The 18,806-nt window shown below is 41.3% G+C and overlaps 1 protein-coding gene across 1 annotated transcript in view; it reads left to right on the top strand.

Annotated features, from left to right (window-relative positions):
- The first annotated feature begins 2,300 nt into the window (after positions 1-2,300).
- Positions 2,301-18,806, top strand: part of LOC148419870 (inhibitory synaptic factor 2A-like) — a 36,999-nt gene continuing 20,493 nt past the window's right edge. The window contains exons 1-3 of the mRNA XM_088421587.1: positions 2,301-2,535; positions 2,633-2,759; positions 12,630-13,761. Coding sequence (XP_088277713.1) covers positions 12,635-13,761 — 1,127 coding nt within the window. The 5' untranslated portion in view covers positions 2,301-2,535; positions 2,633-2,759; positions 12,630-12,634. The remainder of the gene's footprint in view (positions 2,536-2,632; positions 2,760-12,629; positions 13,762-18,806) is intronic.

The raw sequence follows: 18,806 nt of genomic DNA, 5'->3' as shown, positions 1-18,806 counted from the left end.
TGCCAGCCCGTAGCGGACGGACAAGTAAATCAATAAGACAAGAGTCAGCAGATCACTGCAATGACCAATGCTACCCTTGCCTGACCTCGTCAATGAAAACTCACTCGGAAAGTCTCACATGCACGAAAGCAGCTTTCATGACTTCCGTTTTCATTGTTAATATCACACACCCTTCACTCCATTTTGCTTCTTTTTTTTTTATAAAAGGACTAAAAGAATTAACCATCAAGTCTGAGTTTATAGCTTGAGCTACATTCCGAAAACATCCCAGAAAGCCTTCGCATCGGAGCCATTTTTCAACACTTGTAGAAGAAGTTCCACAGTAGATTAGGAAGGCAATAAAAATCGAGGTTTACAGTTCGAATACCACCTCGAGAAGTGTACAACTAATGGCAAAGTCGTATTGCCTTTTACACAGAATCCCATGAAGCTGTAAATTGGTGTGAGTGCTTTTACACAGCTACACGTAGCTAGCAAGCGTGTAAAACACTAACGAGACAGCAAACTGTATGTTCAACTTCACGCTTTTGTCATTCCTTCCATCCAGACGTGGTTACGGTTCTGATATGATCTAAATTGTTGGGCAACCTAATTAAAGTAAGAAATCAGGGTGTGTAAAAGCGGCTAGCCGCTCGCGTTAGCCAATTAATTATCTTTTGGTGACGATGGTTTGCGCGAATGATTTTAGTCAGCCGAAATTCGTCCACAACGAAAACTGTTTTCCAGCTGTTTTTATGGCATGTCTGTAAAATGCTTTTGCCGAAAATTAAGGCCGTAAATCAAGAATTGCAGCTCACGTTATTAAATAAACCCAGCCCGTTTTAAGAGTTCATACAAGCAGCAAGCCTGGCTTCCATTACCATGACGACCGGGGGCGTAGTCTGAGCCTCGCAACGAGAGCGGTTTCTACTTACAGAAGCAAAGCCCTAATTGAGGAGAGAAAGCAAGTTCCCAGGAAGACAATTAAAGAATTTTATTTGCGGAGGCAGCACTTCATACTGTACACGCTGTGTACAATGTGGCCCATGATCATACCACAAAACTATTATATTAAACATTTTGTCACCATTCACTTAAGTGTGCATCAGCTCGATTAGTGCAGCTTTGCTTACCTTAGGGCTTTGATTTGGTAGAAGAGGTGTCACAGTTTTTTTTCCAGATTTTTTTGGTCATTCCTTGCTCTGATAATAATTTTCAGGTAAGGGGAAAAAGTTTAATCAAATTTTAAAGTCTCAAAGCATAATGTTATTGATCAACTTTTCAGATTGGAAAATAAGCGTATTTTTTACCTCGGATGTGTTTGTTTTGAATTGCTAATAACGTGTTCAAAAATCTCCCAGCATCATCCGCATGTCTTAAAAAGGTTAAATCAAAACCTATGTGGCGAATTTCTCCCTTGCTTTCTGCAGTAAATAAAAGTTTTTCAACATTTAAAATCAAGTGAAATGTTAAAGTTTATGCAAGTTTCTTTCTCATTTTAAACAGAAACAAAGGCCAATGCTGATATTTCTCAAAATGCAGATAATCAGCTAGGCTAATAATCGGTTTGTCCCTCCTATCTTCTGAAATTGCCGAGTAAAATACTTCTCAATACCAGTCTAAATGCAATCGCGAAATTAAAGTTGCAAAAATGTTTTTCATCAAAAAAATACATTGGGCCACTTACTTGACTGAACAAATGTTTGCAGGGGGTAAATCATTGAAAAAAGTTGCATCTTACATATTTAGAACCGACGCGGACTAAGTCCTTAAATGAGTTTATCCGTTGCCTTTATTGACAGGATCGTAGACGTCATTAGGCCGCAAAGAGAGGGAATGAATTTAGCGGCTGCCTAATAAATATCAGGTGGCTGCCTAATCAATATCAGCCAGCTAGCAGAGCACGAGTACATTCCTCTCTCGCCTTGACTCACTGTCTCTATTACTTTCTCACATTATTTAATTCTCCCACTCGTCTCAGAGTCTCATTAAGACTGCCGCTGCGCTGGATCTCCTCTTTCGTGACCCAGCCCCCCCCCGAACCCCGCCGCCCCGGCCCCAGCTCGGTACGGCACCCCGGCTCCAGTCAGCCCCCTTCAATACCTCTCGTAAACAATGTGTCAGATGTATAGACGGGCGGAGGTGGCGGAGAAGTGGCTGAGCGGTAGACATCCAATTAAAAGCACAATGCATTATCGTTTTTGCAACCCGCACCCCTCCTTCCCAAAAACCGCCCCCCTCCCCTCCCCCGCCGCCTTCCAAAGCCCCGTTCGGATTACATAACAGCTCAGTGTCAAAACATCCAGCCTGTGGAGGACAAGTTAAGGGGGTCTTCGCTAGCCATGCGGACCGCCGACCGGACTCTCCCCGGCGGCTTGGGTGCCGTCCCCTTCCTCTCCTCCTCCTCCTCCCCCTCCCCACCCGCCAGCCCACCCTCTCCCTACCTTCCTCCCTCGCACACACACACTCACACTCAATCATGAATGCACAGGGATTGCAGCAGCGGCGGCGGCAGCACCGCGAGATGGAGATCTCCGCTGTGAGCGCCCGTAACCGGTGAGTGCAAGAGTGTCAGCAGGAGAAAGTCAAAGAGATATGGGAGATGATTCGCCGTCTGATTGATGAGCTGAAATTTCTGCCACAACTATTCCAGCTGTCACCGCACCGGCTGCCCCTCCGACTGGACACAAGCGCGGCGCCCGACGAACGCACGGATGGACACTTGGTACACGGGGGAGAGGCGCTCGCTTGTCCTTTGCACCTCTGATCTGTGTCTCAAGGTAAGAGTTGTAAATCCGCTGCCAGCTGCGCATCAATCAGAGCGGACGCCCGGGAAGAACTTATGTGGATGTCATAACTGAGCATGAATTATCATAAAATACGGTCTACTAGTGTTGCATGTGAATGTGTGGTCTCCGCCTGCGTGCGTGAGATACATTCGGGAGGGGGCATCTCTCTTCCCGCAAATGTCCTCTCCCTTCTAATGACATGTAGTTGAGATACATACGGCATTTAATTGCACGTAATCATCAAGTATCGCGTACCTGTGGGAGGACAGAAATATGGATGAGGGTTCATTAGCGGCGTCTAATAACGAACCGTAGGAATGCCCGTCCTTCACGAGGGAAGAAATCGGCTTTTACGAGCTTCGTGACACGTTTTTATGAAATGAGTGATGCGGTCCTCAAGGCGGACACGAGCGTGCCGGTTTTGGGAATATTCCGAGCGATCGGGCGCGATCCGGGAAGCTCGAAGGTACCGCATCACGGAGAAAGCCGCACTTTCGCTCGTCGTCTCGCGTCCCTTGTTTCGGCGCGTCATAGCTTACCTGGACTGATGGGAATCACTGAGGGCAAACGCTTTGAGGTGCCAAACGCACTCGCCTACCTCAGCAGTTTCTTTTTCACTTGTTACATAAATCCAGATACGAATGGCACTCCATCATCAGGTGCTGCGCTGATAGCCCAACCCCTTAATACTCGCCCGATTCATCAGGGTGATGCACTGTGTGGGTGTGAAAGACACTTCAAACATTAAAAGACATCCACGAAATTGGGTTTAATCCCCAAATGTTTCTCTCGAACTCGTCCTGCCCGACTTTAATTTTACAAAGGATGCTGTGGATTCCAGGAGCTGACTGCAGCCAAAGGCTTTGATGAAACAATGTGGGAGCGCAAACTTTCACACCGGTCAAATCGTAGATGGAGACTTATCACTTGGAGGTTCAGTCTTGAGTATTTATTTTTTTTTGAGAGCTGATTTCCACTCAAGACTCGAGACTCTTGCTTTGAAAATTGTGAGCGTCACGTTCGTCTCTCTCACGCCATTTAAAACTAAAAGAAAAGGGACATTTTTGCAGGGCCGAATGGTGGAAGAATTGTTCCCGCACACTTCAGTGGTCGCGGGTTTGATTCTGGCTCCGGCCTTCCTGGGTGGAGTTTGCCTGTTCTCCCCGTGCCTAAGTGGGCTTTCTGTGGTTTCCTCCCCAAATAACATACCTGTTTGGTATATTGGACACTCCCAATTGCCCTTAGGTGTGATTGTAAGTGTGAACGGATGTTCGTCTATGTCCCTCCTGCATTTGTCCGGCAACAAGTTCTGGGTGTCACCCGCCTGCTGCCCAGAGATAACTGGGATGGGATCCAGCACGCCCACGACCACGTGAGGACAAGAGGCTAAGAAAATTGATATATTTGCAACTTTGATCAAGGGCAATTTCAACTTGTAGATGTTTCCATTTAATTGATTTTTGCCTCTAAGCACTAAGCGCTTGTGCTCATGTGCAACGTCCTCCTCGCAGAACGACTTCTGACCAAGCCAACAGTTGAACTGAACCGGGAGGATAGGTTAAAAAAGGACAAGTCAAAATGTACATTTTCCCCTTGGCCCCTATCCCAATGAAACACGAACACTGGCGAGCGTCCTCGAAGGATTCCGCAGGCTTCATTCAAGGTCGCCAGAGGTTGCCAAAATGCCGCCAGATGTCACAAAAACTCACCAGGTGTTTCGCTTGTCGCGACAAAATGGCGAACGTGACTTGGCACCGAAAGACTCGGACCTTTGGTTCAGAGACTTGAGACTTGACTACCATCTCGGAGTCAAACGCGATCCGTTTTGTGACACTGGTTGACGCCCTGGTTGAAAATGGAATTTCCTAATGAAATCTTATTTGGAATAAATCATTACAGAGTCCCAACTGCCGCCATCATAAAATCTTTATTTACTGGAGAGGCGATGTTGGAGCATTTTAACATTATTAAGTGTCATTCAAACATAAGTAGGCATTGGCCATTTTAAAATGAATACGTTAGAAACAATAAAACACTTTAAACACACTCTCAACGATAATTGATAAGGTGTAATAAGCTCCAATTAACATAGTTTAATTGTCTAATGTAATACAACACAAACATAAAATTCGAGCTTTTGAGCACCAGCGGAAAGCAAATGGCAGCTAGCCAGTCGACGGCTAGAGCAAGAAGCTAACGTAGGACTCTACTGTACATCTTCCATTCTTCGCTCGGTGCTCCTTGTTGTCACACAAATTACAAAGTCTTTAGTTCACACCAACCTGATCAATACAGCTGATCGATAAGTGAAAGTCCACAGAAGCTGCCAAGGTGTAAAAAACATTTTTGACTTGCAAACTTGCTTGAATGCAAATAGGGTCTAACGTAATACCCCCCCCCCCGAAAAAAAAAAAATAATAAATGGAAAAAATTGGGGAAAAGGTCAGTGTATATGCTTTGCCTTATTAACGATGGCACAGAATGACATTATGCTGCCTGTGATGTTTTATTTTGCAAATCCAATAAAAGACATCATCGATCGAAAGACAAACTATGCTATCGCTACCGATTACTGGTATCTGTCTAAAGTCTTCAATGAAACTATAGTATTGCTGGCCAAAACCTTATCCTTCACATAATTGTGAATTTAATATATATTTTTTTTATATATCTATCATCCACATGTCCACTTTCCATATTACTGATAAAGGTAAAGTGTTGAAAATGATTTGCTTTCACAATGTAATGCTAATTGTTGAACAGTCGTAATGATTTTGGAGATAAGGATTTCTTGGAGATAAGGATTTCATGTGGATAGGCCTATTGTCCATAAAATGGAATTAACAGCTTTGTGTTCACCTTGATTGGCTCAGCTTTCGCACCAAGTGCACTTCTGAGTAAAGTAGGAATAAACCATTATCAGCCGGGATGAATATCGGCGCCAAAATTTGGCATTTTGATAAAAAAAAAAAAAAAAAAAAGTGGCCTCCGTATTTTTAGGAACCTGATGTCCGATAATAAATCAGTTTCAAGTTCAATTTTTACGATTCTGCTCACACTGGGAACACTTTGAATCTTTGATAACAAACATAAGTGAAATGTTAACATTTCTGTTAACTGATATACCATGGAGCATCATTCTATTTTAAATTTTATACAGCTCTACATTGCTATTATTGATGCAAATCTCCAAGAGACAAGTCAGAAATACAGTGGACGATGTTGCACATTCTTTTCGAAAGTTGCAGAATAAAATATGCTCAACAAATGTACTGTAGTTCCAAAACCTAATAAATCAGACAATATCGGCACAACACTGTTTTAAAAGGGTTTTTTGTTTTTGTAAACGTTGAAAAATTTCATGTTTACCAACGTCGACATCAACTTATTTGATGAGCTTTATGGCATTACAATTTGACTGTTCCATTGTACATATGAATATTTAATGTACACAATCTGTAAAAGTGCTGCCACTAATGATGATTTTAGACATTGATAAAGGTATTGATTAGTTTGTCAACTCATGAATGAGAAACAAAATTGCTTTCATTTCTACTTATTTCTTCAAAAGTAAGATTTTTATCAAATTGGCAGTGCTGAAAATGCAAAATTTTCTCAATTAAGATTGTTACTGGTTTGGTTTGTGGGAAATAGGGAAAAAATGCAAAATTCTTGATAGTTTTTCCCTAGGTAAAACCAAATATTTCCTTTTGATTCAACACAAACATTCTTGCTTTCATGAAGGACGACAAAAGCCAAGCGTCCAGATGGAAAAATTACCAGGCAATTTTAACATAAACCAAGTCTCAAAACAATAAATTGCTGATCAAAAATGATTCTTATTAATCCGATAATCATTTAATCACCACAGTGTAATAATACTGTATTATTATAGATTTCACGCGCGTGTGCACGCCTATATACCGACACAAGGTATTCACAAGGCAGCTCGTCCTTTACGGTGCACTTGTGAAGCCGTGGTTGGTGCAATGTCACACTGAAATGTATGCAAGAAAACCCTCTGCATGCACAATGACTCCGCTGCATGCAGCGCACAATGCACGCTGCAACAAACGGCGGTGTGGCGAGCGTGTTAAGCACAACCTGCCAGATCATGAATACAGCACATCCCAGCGTATCCGCTGATGACCGTGACAGGACGAAATGCTGTAATAGCATTACTTCAACATTAATGAGATGAGGCTAGACCAGGTTATCCTATATAAATATCCATATAGGCCGCCGAGTACGCAAGGCGATCCGAGCTAAGCCTCCTCTTTCTTTCCGTGGCCGGCTTAAATGGTGAGTCAGCAAGTTTTGCAACTCCTATTGCATAGAAAATAGAAACGCACCCCACCGGCATTCCTTTCAGAGTTTATACAACATGGTGGTCGTCATAAATCAATCACTGCGCCGTAGCCCAAGGTGCGTATTTTGAACCCCCGTGCATTTTAGCGTGAAGGAACGAGGGGCAATGGCAACAGACAACACGGGCTGCCAGCGCACATAAGGAGATTTCAGAGGATTACTTTTGCAATTTTGGAGTCAATGCATTATTCATAATCCTTTGGATAGCCGGGGCCAAATCAGGGAAGGACCTCGGGTCATTAGCGGAGATATAGCTTGCCCTGGGAGGAGGAGCAAGATGTGGAAAAGGAGGAGAAAAGAGATTCTAGTCCAAGCGTGGAGGATGTATCCATCATTTAAGCATGTTAAGAAGAGATTTTTTTTTTTCTGCTCCTTTTGTGTGATTACCACTTGGCTGCTTTACATGGTTTTTATGGCTACATGAGACACTTTTTGCGCTCACAGCGAACATTGTGCCAACGTGATTACCTCTTAAGTAGTGGGAGATTGGCATTTTTTGGGTAATAAAACTGCAGACTCCCACGAGGAATTGAGTTCATGCACGAGATGCTACAGCCGTGGTTCTCAAATGGGGGTACACATACCCAAGGAGGTACGTGAAGGCACTTCAGGGCGTATGTGAAGTTTTAACAGGGTTTCTGAATGTGTCACAAAATCCAAATTATGCATACAGAAGTCTTTTTCTGCATTTCATGTTAGACAGTAGTAATGGGAACAGTACATTTTATTTTCATGCTGAGAGCAAATTAACTGGAACATGATGCAACGTGTTGCTAAATTGTTGTAGTGACTCCTTTTCAAAACATATGTTTTTTTAAAGCTAATGCACATTGTAATAAGTGACACCATTTTCTAGCATTTGTTTTCTTTTCAATTTAAGAGCAAAAAACTGGAACTTGAAGCAGCACTTTGCCAAATTATAGTGTCGTGATTCTTTTGCAAAACATTGCGTTTATTTTGTAAAGTCTTATACGAATGCATATTGTGGGCGATGCAAATTTCTTGGATTTTTTTCAAATTAAGAGTAAATTCATTGAAACATGAAGCATGGTTTTCCTGAATTCTGTTATAATAACTCCTTTGCAAAACGTCGAATGCTTTTATTCAAAATTTTATACAGAAGCATTTTGTCGCGAGTGAGGCAATTCTCCGGCAGAAGAGTGGTAAATAAAACGGAGGTGGAGAACCATTGTCTTCAGTCCAAAAATTCCCACAATTGCTCCTGACAAGCAACCTATTCTAAAATCAAAGTGCATGTCAGGCACTGCTTTTCAACAAAAACCAACTGCCCCCCCTGAAAAACAAACAAAAAACATCTGCTCTTGTCCTCAAAACGACTTTGCGTAAATACACGAGACGGACAAGTGTATTGTTTGTGCATAATGAGGATGTGCAAAAAAACGCTGCGGTATTATCCTCATCGGGCGGCGACTTAGGGTCCGCAAGATGAAACGCAGTTGCCTCTAAATATATTCCATGTCCTCTGCAGTTTGAATCGAGGTTAGGTCACAGTGGACAGTCTGCAAGGTGAAATACGTGGCACGGGTCCTGAGGACTCACACTTAAGATGAAAGTGCTCTTATTTACAAGGGTGACAACGGGGCACAAATACACTCAGATAAACTCAAACATCAACGGGGGTCTTTTTAGCTATTCTATCTGCATATGCACAGCAGGGAAATGTCTCAGATAGACCATTTTTTTGGAGCCGTTAGCCTTCTGTCAGTGTGTAAAAGATAATCGGATTTTCTCTTTTATACTGGCTTCCAGTCAACTGTAGAATAGATTTTACAATTCTGCTACTGGTCTATAAATTGCTTAATGGTTTAGGGCCTGAATATATTAAAAGAAAAGCTCAGGGAATAGAAATTCAGTCTGAGGTCTGAAGACTGGGGTCAATTAGTGGAGCCCAGAGTTCAAAACAAACATGGTGACGCCGCTTTTACAAGTTTTAGCTGATGTCCCGCACTGAATCGGAATAATAAGTGAATAATAAGTGAACTCTTTTTAATGATTTACATTTGCAAAGGTTTTACAAAATGTCTTCCTATTGAACATCGAAGAAAAGCTACGAATGAAAAACCAAACCTGGACTAGTCCTCGAAAACGAGACTTGGAACTTCAGCCTTGCAAATCCAGCCCTGGAAAACTGGGCTTGGAGGACTAGACCGGGAAAACTGGATCAGGAACAGTAGACCTGGTAAACTGGACCTGGAAGACTAGACCTCAAAAACTAAACTAACAGTAGACCAGTAAAAGTAAGACTAGAAACTAGACCTGGGACACTAGACTTCAAACAGTATACGAGGAAAACTAGACCTAGAGACCACTCACTCACTCACTCACTCACTCACTCACTCACTCACTCACTCACTCACTCACTCACTCACTCACTCACTCACTCACTCACTCACTCACTTCATTTCATTCACACTCACTTCATTTTACTCACTTATTCACTCACCCATTTCAGTTCACTCACTCACTCAATCACTCACTCAACCATTCACTCACTTGATTTCATGCACTCAATCACTCTCTTCATTTCATGTACTCACTCACTCACTGAAATTCACGTCCTCAATCACTCACTCCCTCATTCACTCACTTCATTTCATGCACTCAATCACTCACTTGATTTCATGTACTCACTCTCTTCATTTCATGTACTCACTCACTCACTCACTGAAATTCACGTCCTCAATCACTCACTCCCTCATTCACTCACTTCATTTCATGCACTCAATCACTCACTTAATTTAATGTACTCACTCACTCCAATTCACTTGCTCACTCTCTTCATTTCATGTACTCATTCACTCACTCACTGAAATTCACGTCCTCAATCACTCACTCCCTCATTCACTCACTTCATTTCATGCTCTCAATCACTCGCTTAATTTCATAAACTCACTCACTCACTCACTCCAATTCACTTGCTCAGTCACTCTCTTCATTTCATGTACTCACTCACTCTCACTCACTCACTCACTCACTCACTCACTCACTCACTCACTCACTCACTCACTCACTCACTCCAATTCACTTGCTCACTCACTCTCTTCATTTCATGTACTCACTCACTCACTCACTCACTCACTCACTCACTCACTCACTCACTCACTCACACGCATTGTACAGGTGGTTTCATTTCAACAAGTTGCTTCCGGTGCGTAACGCAATCCCCTTGAAGTTCTCTACGCATTACGGCACATTTGACGAGAAGGCTCCTAAATCACAGCGTAACGAATCCAACGACGCGGGCGTGACGACCGTAAACAAGCAACTGCGTCGGAATCCAAATGTCAATTTGATCAAAGCATGTTAAGCTTCATTACATATAAAAACAAAGACTCAACTGGAGTATTTCCAAAGGCCGTTTCATTACGATTTGCTAACAACCACACATCCAAGCACAAACATCCCTCGTATTTACATGACGGCAATAAATCCATGCCCGAACGGGTTCTGATTCTATTTGCCCAAATTCCGTCACGGCGTGCGCTCGTTTACTTTCGAGTCATGCATAAAATGATTTACTTGGACCGCATTAAAAAGGATCGGGATGTGCTCTGTAGCCTTTTCAAGTTTAAGGTCAGATCGGACAGATTTGCCCGGTTTATATTTGGCGCGGCAGTCGATCATTTTGCTCAATACCGCCGAGACAGCGTGACTGCATGATGACAGTAATGTCACCCTGGGGAACTCCGTAGCCTACAGGTGGACACTGGCGTGCCAGCACATAGATGTCTGCCTTTCCACTCCTATTGCCATATTATTTTTGCTAAGGCGTACATCGCCTGTAGCCATCATTCAATACAAGTGCGTGCTGGGAAAAAAAAAAAAAGTGACCCGCATTAGCAAAAATGCAGCGATGTATAATAGCGACCGTAAAACGGCGCCTAATACTGCTAGCAGACTTATGGTTACTGTGGCGTACAGCAGATAATAGAAGCACATCACAGATATGATATAAATAACATTAACTCCATCTGTCGCAGAAAAACATTAGTTGGAGTGTTTCCCTCGCAGTCGAATATACGGACAAACGTTAACGCGTAACATAAGAGGACGCCACCCTATACTAACTGAGCCCTAAACACCCACTAAATAGAAATATGAGGCCTTGTGTTTTATCATTGCGGCAGTACCGCATTTATATGGGAAGGGGGGGGGATCCCATGCAGGTCTAGTGGAGAGCAATAAAAGTGCTTTGCAGCAAAGCGCACGGGGACCACGTGAACGTTAACAATCAGAGCACTCGGAGAGCTCAGACCGCCGCCAAGATCAATGCCAGATAGTGTGAGATTTCACGCTCGCAGCTTAGCGGCTACTAATACTGTATGTAAGAGAAACAACCAGTGCAAAGCAGCTATTCCGTTTGTAAAATTCTTCTGTGGGTATATTTAAAAAATGCACATTTGAATAGTCATACGTTACGGTCTGTAATATCCACTCAGTCCCGTCGATAGCGGTAATGCACCAGTGACATGTGCTGAGGTTTATAGCTAGTGACGCGAGTTAGATTTACAAATGTGTGAGCTAAACACTGGCGTATTTGCCATTAAATTAGCAGCCCGACGTTGTAAAATGGTAAACTCGTATTTTCCGACGTGTTTGCAGTAGATTTTTTTTAATCTCGGGAGCTATTCTTCTTTTATTGATTACATCCCGTTCAGAACGTTAGTCCAGTTCTAAGAAGTGTTTTCAGCTAAGATGTTCATTGTATGATTTTAATTTTCCTCCATGTACAGAACTTGTATGTCGCAAGAAGTACTCTATAAAAAAGGTTATACCGAAGTATTCAACTACCGAATTGGAGTTAACAATTTTGAATGGCAAACTCTACTTGTCAATACGTTCGAACGTACTTGCAACGCGTCTGTACGTACTCGTAGGGTAAAAGCTGAAGACATGAGTTTTGTTACCATAATAATGTTGACAAGCGTAGTATACTGTTTTTAGCATTTAGCTTACGAGTACGTTCAAACACCTTGTAGATTAAACGTGCGCATGGTAGGTTAGGTACGGTTATTTACCAGGGGTTTGCGAAAAGATGGAGCAGCATGATAGTGAAAAAATTCTGAACCCTTCTGAATTCTAACCCTGTATCAGATGGATTAAATTCAAAATTTATACAGAGTTCTCATGCAGGGAGAATTTTTTTAGCAAAGCCGCATTCATTCTGTCCCCATCGACAAACTGGTGAGCGCATGTTAAATAAAGTGCCGTTTTGATTCTTTTTGACATTTGTCGCTAATTGCCATCAAGTGCTTTCACGTGCATTTGCATTCATTGTGCATCCGCACCCGCCCGACTCGCTTTTATCATTTCGTATTTTTATTATTGATGGCTGTCTGTTACTGCTCTGTATGCCGCTATTTAAATTCCTCAACTCGGTTGTGCCTCGACAGCATCTGCGACGCCATATCAAAATATTTTACCGCACCCTAATCCTGAAATACACTCATATTTTATGTCTTCCGTACCTAGGAAATATGGTGAGTAAAGAGGACGGCAAATGCATGGTTGCGTCAGACTCCGATGACTCCGATTCCGACGCGGGCCTCGTGCTCAACCTCGACTCGCAGCAGGTGAAGAAGAAAAACAAAGCCTTGCAGGTGCGATTCAAGGATATCTGCGAAGCGCAGAAGGAGTGTCGAGGAAAACACACCAGATCCATTTCCTGTAAAGTGACGCACCGACAATACATGACCATGCCGGCCAGAAGATCCATCCCAAATGTGACCAGGAGCACCGGGGTGCAGACCTCACCGGACCTGACCAAACGATACAAGACGTTTCCCTTCGAGAGGAAAAAGGGACACACGTTTAAACACGCCGCGTTAGTGGAAGATTACCGAGGACAAAACAACGGATTTTTGAGCGATATCAAAGCGGTCGGAGAGGACGGCCAACCCATCGGGGTGTCATCGCAGTGCAAGGGGAAGATCGTGGGGCAGACCAAAGCTTTGCTTCATCACACCGATGACAGCAGCGATACCGAGGACTTGATCTGCGACGCCAACTGTGTGGACGGACCTTCTTGCACGGACTCGCATTTCTCGCAAGAGTCCCATCTCAGCAACCCGTCCTCCAAAAGCGAACCGGAGCAGCAGGATTGCGGGACGAGGACCAAACACAAAGGATTACCCCGAGAAGAAACTGAGGCCGGCGCGTCCTCCAAGCGTCAGCTGGCTACTTCTGAGTTCGCAAAGGGCCGAGGCCCGGTTGCGTGGAATTCCTTGACCCAGGTGGAGTCTTTAGGAAGCCCCTCCAAGGCTTGTAAAAGAAAGAAAGGAGCGCAGCTAAGCGAGCAGCAGTCACAGACGCTCCCTCACAGCGCTAAATGTTCGGCGCAGTCGCAAGGACCGTGTCGGACGAGGCACGCCTCGGCGGCCTCCAAACTGCAGCAGACGCCGGGGACGGACGAGGGCTTTACCCCGAGGAATACTGGAGCCGCCGGCTTGGGCGGCGGTCAGCAGATAATTCCCTTAACTGACGACAAGGATATCAAAGCGCAGCTGCAGGCCATGGAGACGCTCATCAACTCCAGCCAGGAGACCATCAAGGTCCTGCTTGGAGTAATTCAGGAGTTGGAGAAAGGTGAAGCGCAGCGAGAAGGGTGAGTGAAGTTTGTTTTCGTTTGTTTTGAACGGCCTTGCTGTAGTTACGCTGAAAAACTTATCTCGGTTATGACTTTTACTGATTACTTCAATTAAACAGTAGCTCGCTTCATTTACCGCTTACCTGTATTTACCCGAGATTGTCCGTCGGTCCGTCTTTGACCCGTTTTGGCGATGACTGATGAGCAACCTAAAAACTCGACCAACTACGCATGGCAAAAAATTGGGTTTTCCTGCGTTAAGTAAATTTGTGTTCGCTACTCAAGCCATCGCTGATGGATGTTCCTTTTCCAACTTAATTTGTAAGCTCACATCTGTTAGTGGTAAAATGGTGGCGGAAGTGCGGGTAAATAAAATGTCGAGCCGACGGTATGACGATTACAGTTTAGTTCGTCTTGAAAAAACGGCGGACAAACGATGGGGGAAATGGGACCAGAACACCGACAAATGACGGACCAGCAAGAATGTATAAATATGCCCCCACTCTAAAATAAAAATCAAATGCGTAAATATTTAACGACGGACCGATGGGCTGATGATTATAGTTCGATTCAACTTGAGAAAAAAAATGGCGGACGAACTATGACGAAAGATTTCCCAGGTCACCGACGAATGACAAATGATCAGCAAAAAATTGTAAATTGCTCACCCTTAGCTTTTCCGAGTATAACTGTTAGACTTCAAGTTACTTTTAGTTACATTACACCCACGTTATTATCATGACAAAATTTGCATTTTTATACATCATAAAAAATTTGGGGAACTCATACAGTTTGTTTTGTGCGTTGTTCTGTTTAAGCTTTGACGTGCATAGATCTGTATTTTTGTTTTTGATTTTTGTAAGTCACTTGCAGCCATTTTTGAACACTTTCACATTTTCATGACTCAACATAACTAAAATGGGGGCATTGATGCCATCTACTGGTGTTTGTGCATTAGTAACATTTTTCAACAAGTTTACTCCTCATTTGATGAGTCAGCGGCTGTAAATTCTTGACATCACATCGTCGATGGCACAGAATCCGCAAGGTACATGAATATTTTCTTCCAAAAATTTTCTCTATATCCATCTGGAAAATGTAAATTTCTGTTCTATGTGATACTTACCGACATCACTGGTTTTACCATAGCATTGATAAGGTATTATATTTTGATCCGTTGATCCAAAACACCAAAAAAAAAGGCTTCGAGTAGGCTTTTGATCCGCTGTACAAATGCCCACGGTGTGTTTTCTTATGATTATGGAATCCTACTGAGTTCTGCCTTTTCTATTTCCTTGAGCTACGGGATCCCGCCTGATATTGGCAATTTACACTAGGCAATGAACAAGTAGCCGACTTGGGTTGAAGGGAATAACAATGACTTTTCCAATGTTGTGTGTTAAAGGGGTGAAATATAGTGACTAAAGTGACATGCCAGATGGCTCTTTTTTTTTTTTTTTTTTTCCACATTCAAGACTGGGGATGTTGGAAGGTAATTGGATGATGTCTCACATCCATTAGAGGCCATTCACATCAGCAAGTAAAAGTGGAAAAAAGTATGTAACGCGTTGCCTTGACAAGCAGCCAGCGTCTCTTGTTCTGTGGAAACATCAAGAAAAACCTGAGAGCTTTAATGGAGTGTACCAGCTATATATGGAAGTGAGCTATTGCGTAATGTATTCGCGCTTATTTTTTTTTTTAAAACAAAGTTGTATCTTAAATGTTAAAAACATAGCATTTTCCCCCATGATACAATGGGATAGGTGAATGTTTACTAACTTTTTTTTTTTAAACAAATGGGTATTCGAATATTTTTAGAATTGATTAATCGGTCGACTATTGCATTGATTAATCGAATAATCGGATTCATTTTATTTTACATTAAAGTTTATCACCAAATGATTTATTTCCATTTAGGTTATTTCCCTAATGCCGTTGGTTTAGTTTGTTTTGTTTAGTAATAAAAACAACAAAAAAGGCAGTTTGACGTTGTACTCACCAGAATCTGATTCAGTCACCGATTGAGTCATCGTTTTCCCGAATGAAATTTCTTACTTTGATTAAACACAGCAGATAAACAACTTTCACAAAGGAATACACAAATCAAAGTAATAACTGTTAAGGGGCTGAAATTTGAGGATCTAAATTAAGCAATGGCTTTAAACGTTTACTTGTTTATAAAATAGTTGTCAATTATTTTTATAATGGATTGATTTTTATAATTCGATTGATTTTAACCTGAATGCTAAGATAATAGCATTTTTTTTCGCACATGCAATTCAATACTCCATTTTTTTACGCCTACAAGTTTGGATGTACTTGCTAATATGTTCAAACTTATTTACCAGCCAAAAATTATTATTCCATATCAAAAAAAGGGCAAAAAATCTAATTGATTTGATAAATCCATCATTAAAAAAAAAGGCAATTTGAAAATGAGCTAAATCCTGGAATTTTGCATAAATGGCAGAAGGATGGATGGCTGCTTTTGGGTTTATAACATCAATTAAAATGGTAATCATCCAGAATGCAGAAATCTGGATTTTAATATTTGGCTACATCATCCAGCTCTGTACCTACACGCATTACCGCAAGAGTAAATCCAAGAATCATTACGGCCCTTCCCTAAAACTTCCGACAACAAGAGGTAAATTGTATTTAAGCCTAATTCATATTCAGTGTCCAAGCAGGTCCTCTCGTTCGCCTTTTCTTTTGCTTTTAAAGGCCCAATTAGTGCAGCCTCATAACACCGTGCCTTTCATCTCATCTCTACACACTTGAGTTTGCTGTAGCGCCTCCACCAAGCTCCCGCATCCGAGTTATTAGATAGAGGTGAGATCGCGGGACACCGAGTCTTCTTGCTTTTCACACGCCTCTCCGACTTAAAAGAACAAAACAAAAAGATGGTGTGATATCTTTTGAGGCAGTCTTTTTACCCGAGATCAGTGCTTCTCAAATAGTGGGGGGAAGCAGAAATAGCCCCAGGGAAAAGGCTTTTTTGGGGGTAATTTTTTTTCGGGCATTTTGAGGCACTTGTCTTTTTTTTTTCCGTTTTAGACTAACCTATAACCTGTTTAAACGCTGTAAAAAAGTAGTTAATTGTTGAAAGTTGATTGATATTGCCAGATGATCATATTTATAGTCGGCCCGGCAAGTGGGGGTGTGTGAAAGATTTTTTTCTTGGAAATATATAAGGATTGACATCATTTTTCTTTTTATATGTCAGGCATTTTGAGGCACTTGGTCTTTTTTTTGTTTGTTTGTTTTAGACTAACCTATAACCTGTATAAACGCTGTAAAAAAGTAGTTAACAATTGTTGAAAGTTGATTGATATTGTCAGATAATAATCGTATTTATAGTTGGCCCGGCAAGTGGGGTGTGTGAAAGATTTTTTTCTTGAAAATAAAATAAGGATTGGCATCATTTTTCTTTTTATATGTCAGGCATTTTGAGGCACTTGTCTTTTTTTTTTTCATTTTAGACTAACCTATAACCTGTTTAAACGCTGTAAAAAAGTAGTTAACATTTGTTGAAAGTTGATTGATATTGTCAGATAATAATCGTATTTATAGTCAGCCCGGCAAGTGGGGGTGTGTGAAAGATTTTTTTCTTGAAAATAAAATAAGGATTGGCGTGATTTTTCTTTTTATATTTCAGGCATTTTGAGGCACTTGGTCTTTTTTTTTTCGTTTTAGACTAACCTATAACCTGTTTAAACACTGTAAAAAAGTAGTTAACAATTGTTGAAAGTTGATTGATATTTTCAGATAATAATCGTATTTATAGTCAGCCCGGCAAGTGGGGGTGTGTGAAAGATTTTTTCTTGGAAATAAAATAAGGATTGGCGTCATTTTTCTTTTTATATGTCAGGCATTTTGAGGCACTTGGTCTTTTTTTTTTGGCGTTTTAGACTAACCTATAACCTGTATAAACGCTGTAAAAAAGTAGTTAACAATTGTTGAAAGTTGATTGATATTGCCGGATAATAATCGTATTTATAGTCGGTCTGGCAAGTGGGGGTGTGTGAAAGATTTTTTCTTGGAAATAAAATAAGGATTGGCGTCATTTTTCTTTTTATATGTCAGGCATTTTGAGGCACTTGGTCTTTTTTTTTTTTCGTTTTGGACTAACCTATAACCTGTATAAACGCTGTAAAAAAGTAGTTAATTGTTGAAAGTTGATTGATATTGCCAGATGATCATATTTATAGTCGGCCTGGCAAGGGGGGGTGTGCGAAAGATTTTTTCTTGGAAATAAAATGAGGATTGGCATCATTTTTCTTGTTATATTTCAGGCATTTTCATGCACTTGGTTATTTTTTTTCTGCTTTAGACTAACCTGTAACCTGGCTTTGTTTTTGCCATTTGAAGTATAATAGCAATAAAATACAAACATGCATCTTTTTCAGGTACAGTATTATAATGCACTTGTTTTTTTGTTTTTTTTTATCAGTTTTAGACTAACCTGTAACCTATATAAATGCTATAGTCAACAGTTGTTAAAAGTTGATTGATATTGTTCTTTTTCGTTTGTTAAGGTAAAAAATGATCAAGTTTTAGGTATACTTATACAGTTTATAAAAGATAATAATCTATAGTCGGCATGACGAGTGAGGTTGCGTGAAAGGTTTTCGCTTAAAAATAAAACAAGGAATGGCTTTTTTTTTTGGTCATGCACTTTTTTTTTCAGTTTTAGACTGACCTGTAACCTGCACAAAGACTTTTAAAAAAGTAGTCAACAGTTGTTGAATGTTGATTTATATTGCGTTTTTCTTTTGTTAATGTTAGAAATTATACAAATTTACGGTTTTGGGGGTGTGCGAAAGGTTTTCTCTTTCCTAGGGGGCTTTGCGAAATATAATTGAGAAGCACTGCCCGAGATGCATTGTGAAAGGTTAGGGTGGTGAATAGTCAGTCCCAAAACAACACACGCAAAGAAGTAACCTTTAACTCAAAAGTTTTAGCACAGAAATGATGACAAGTGACTTTAAAAATGCAGTTTTATCTCATTTCACTGCGCAGGGCTTATTAGAGGTCAGACTTGTAAGTGCTATCTTTCCAGA

This window comes from Hippichthys cyanospilos, chromosome 8 (assembly GCF_059441005.1).
Source record: "Hippichthys cyanospilos isolate Australia breed blue-spotted pipefish chromosome 8, RoL_Hcya_1.0, whole genome shotgun sequence".
Lineage (NCBI taxonomy): Eukaryota > Metazoa > Chordata > Actinopteri > Syngnathiformes > Syngnathidae > Hippichthys > Hippichthys cyanospilos.
Note: the sequence above shows the minus strand (reverse complement) of the source record. Positions and strands in the feature narration are given on the sequence as shown.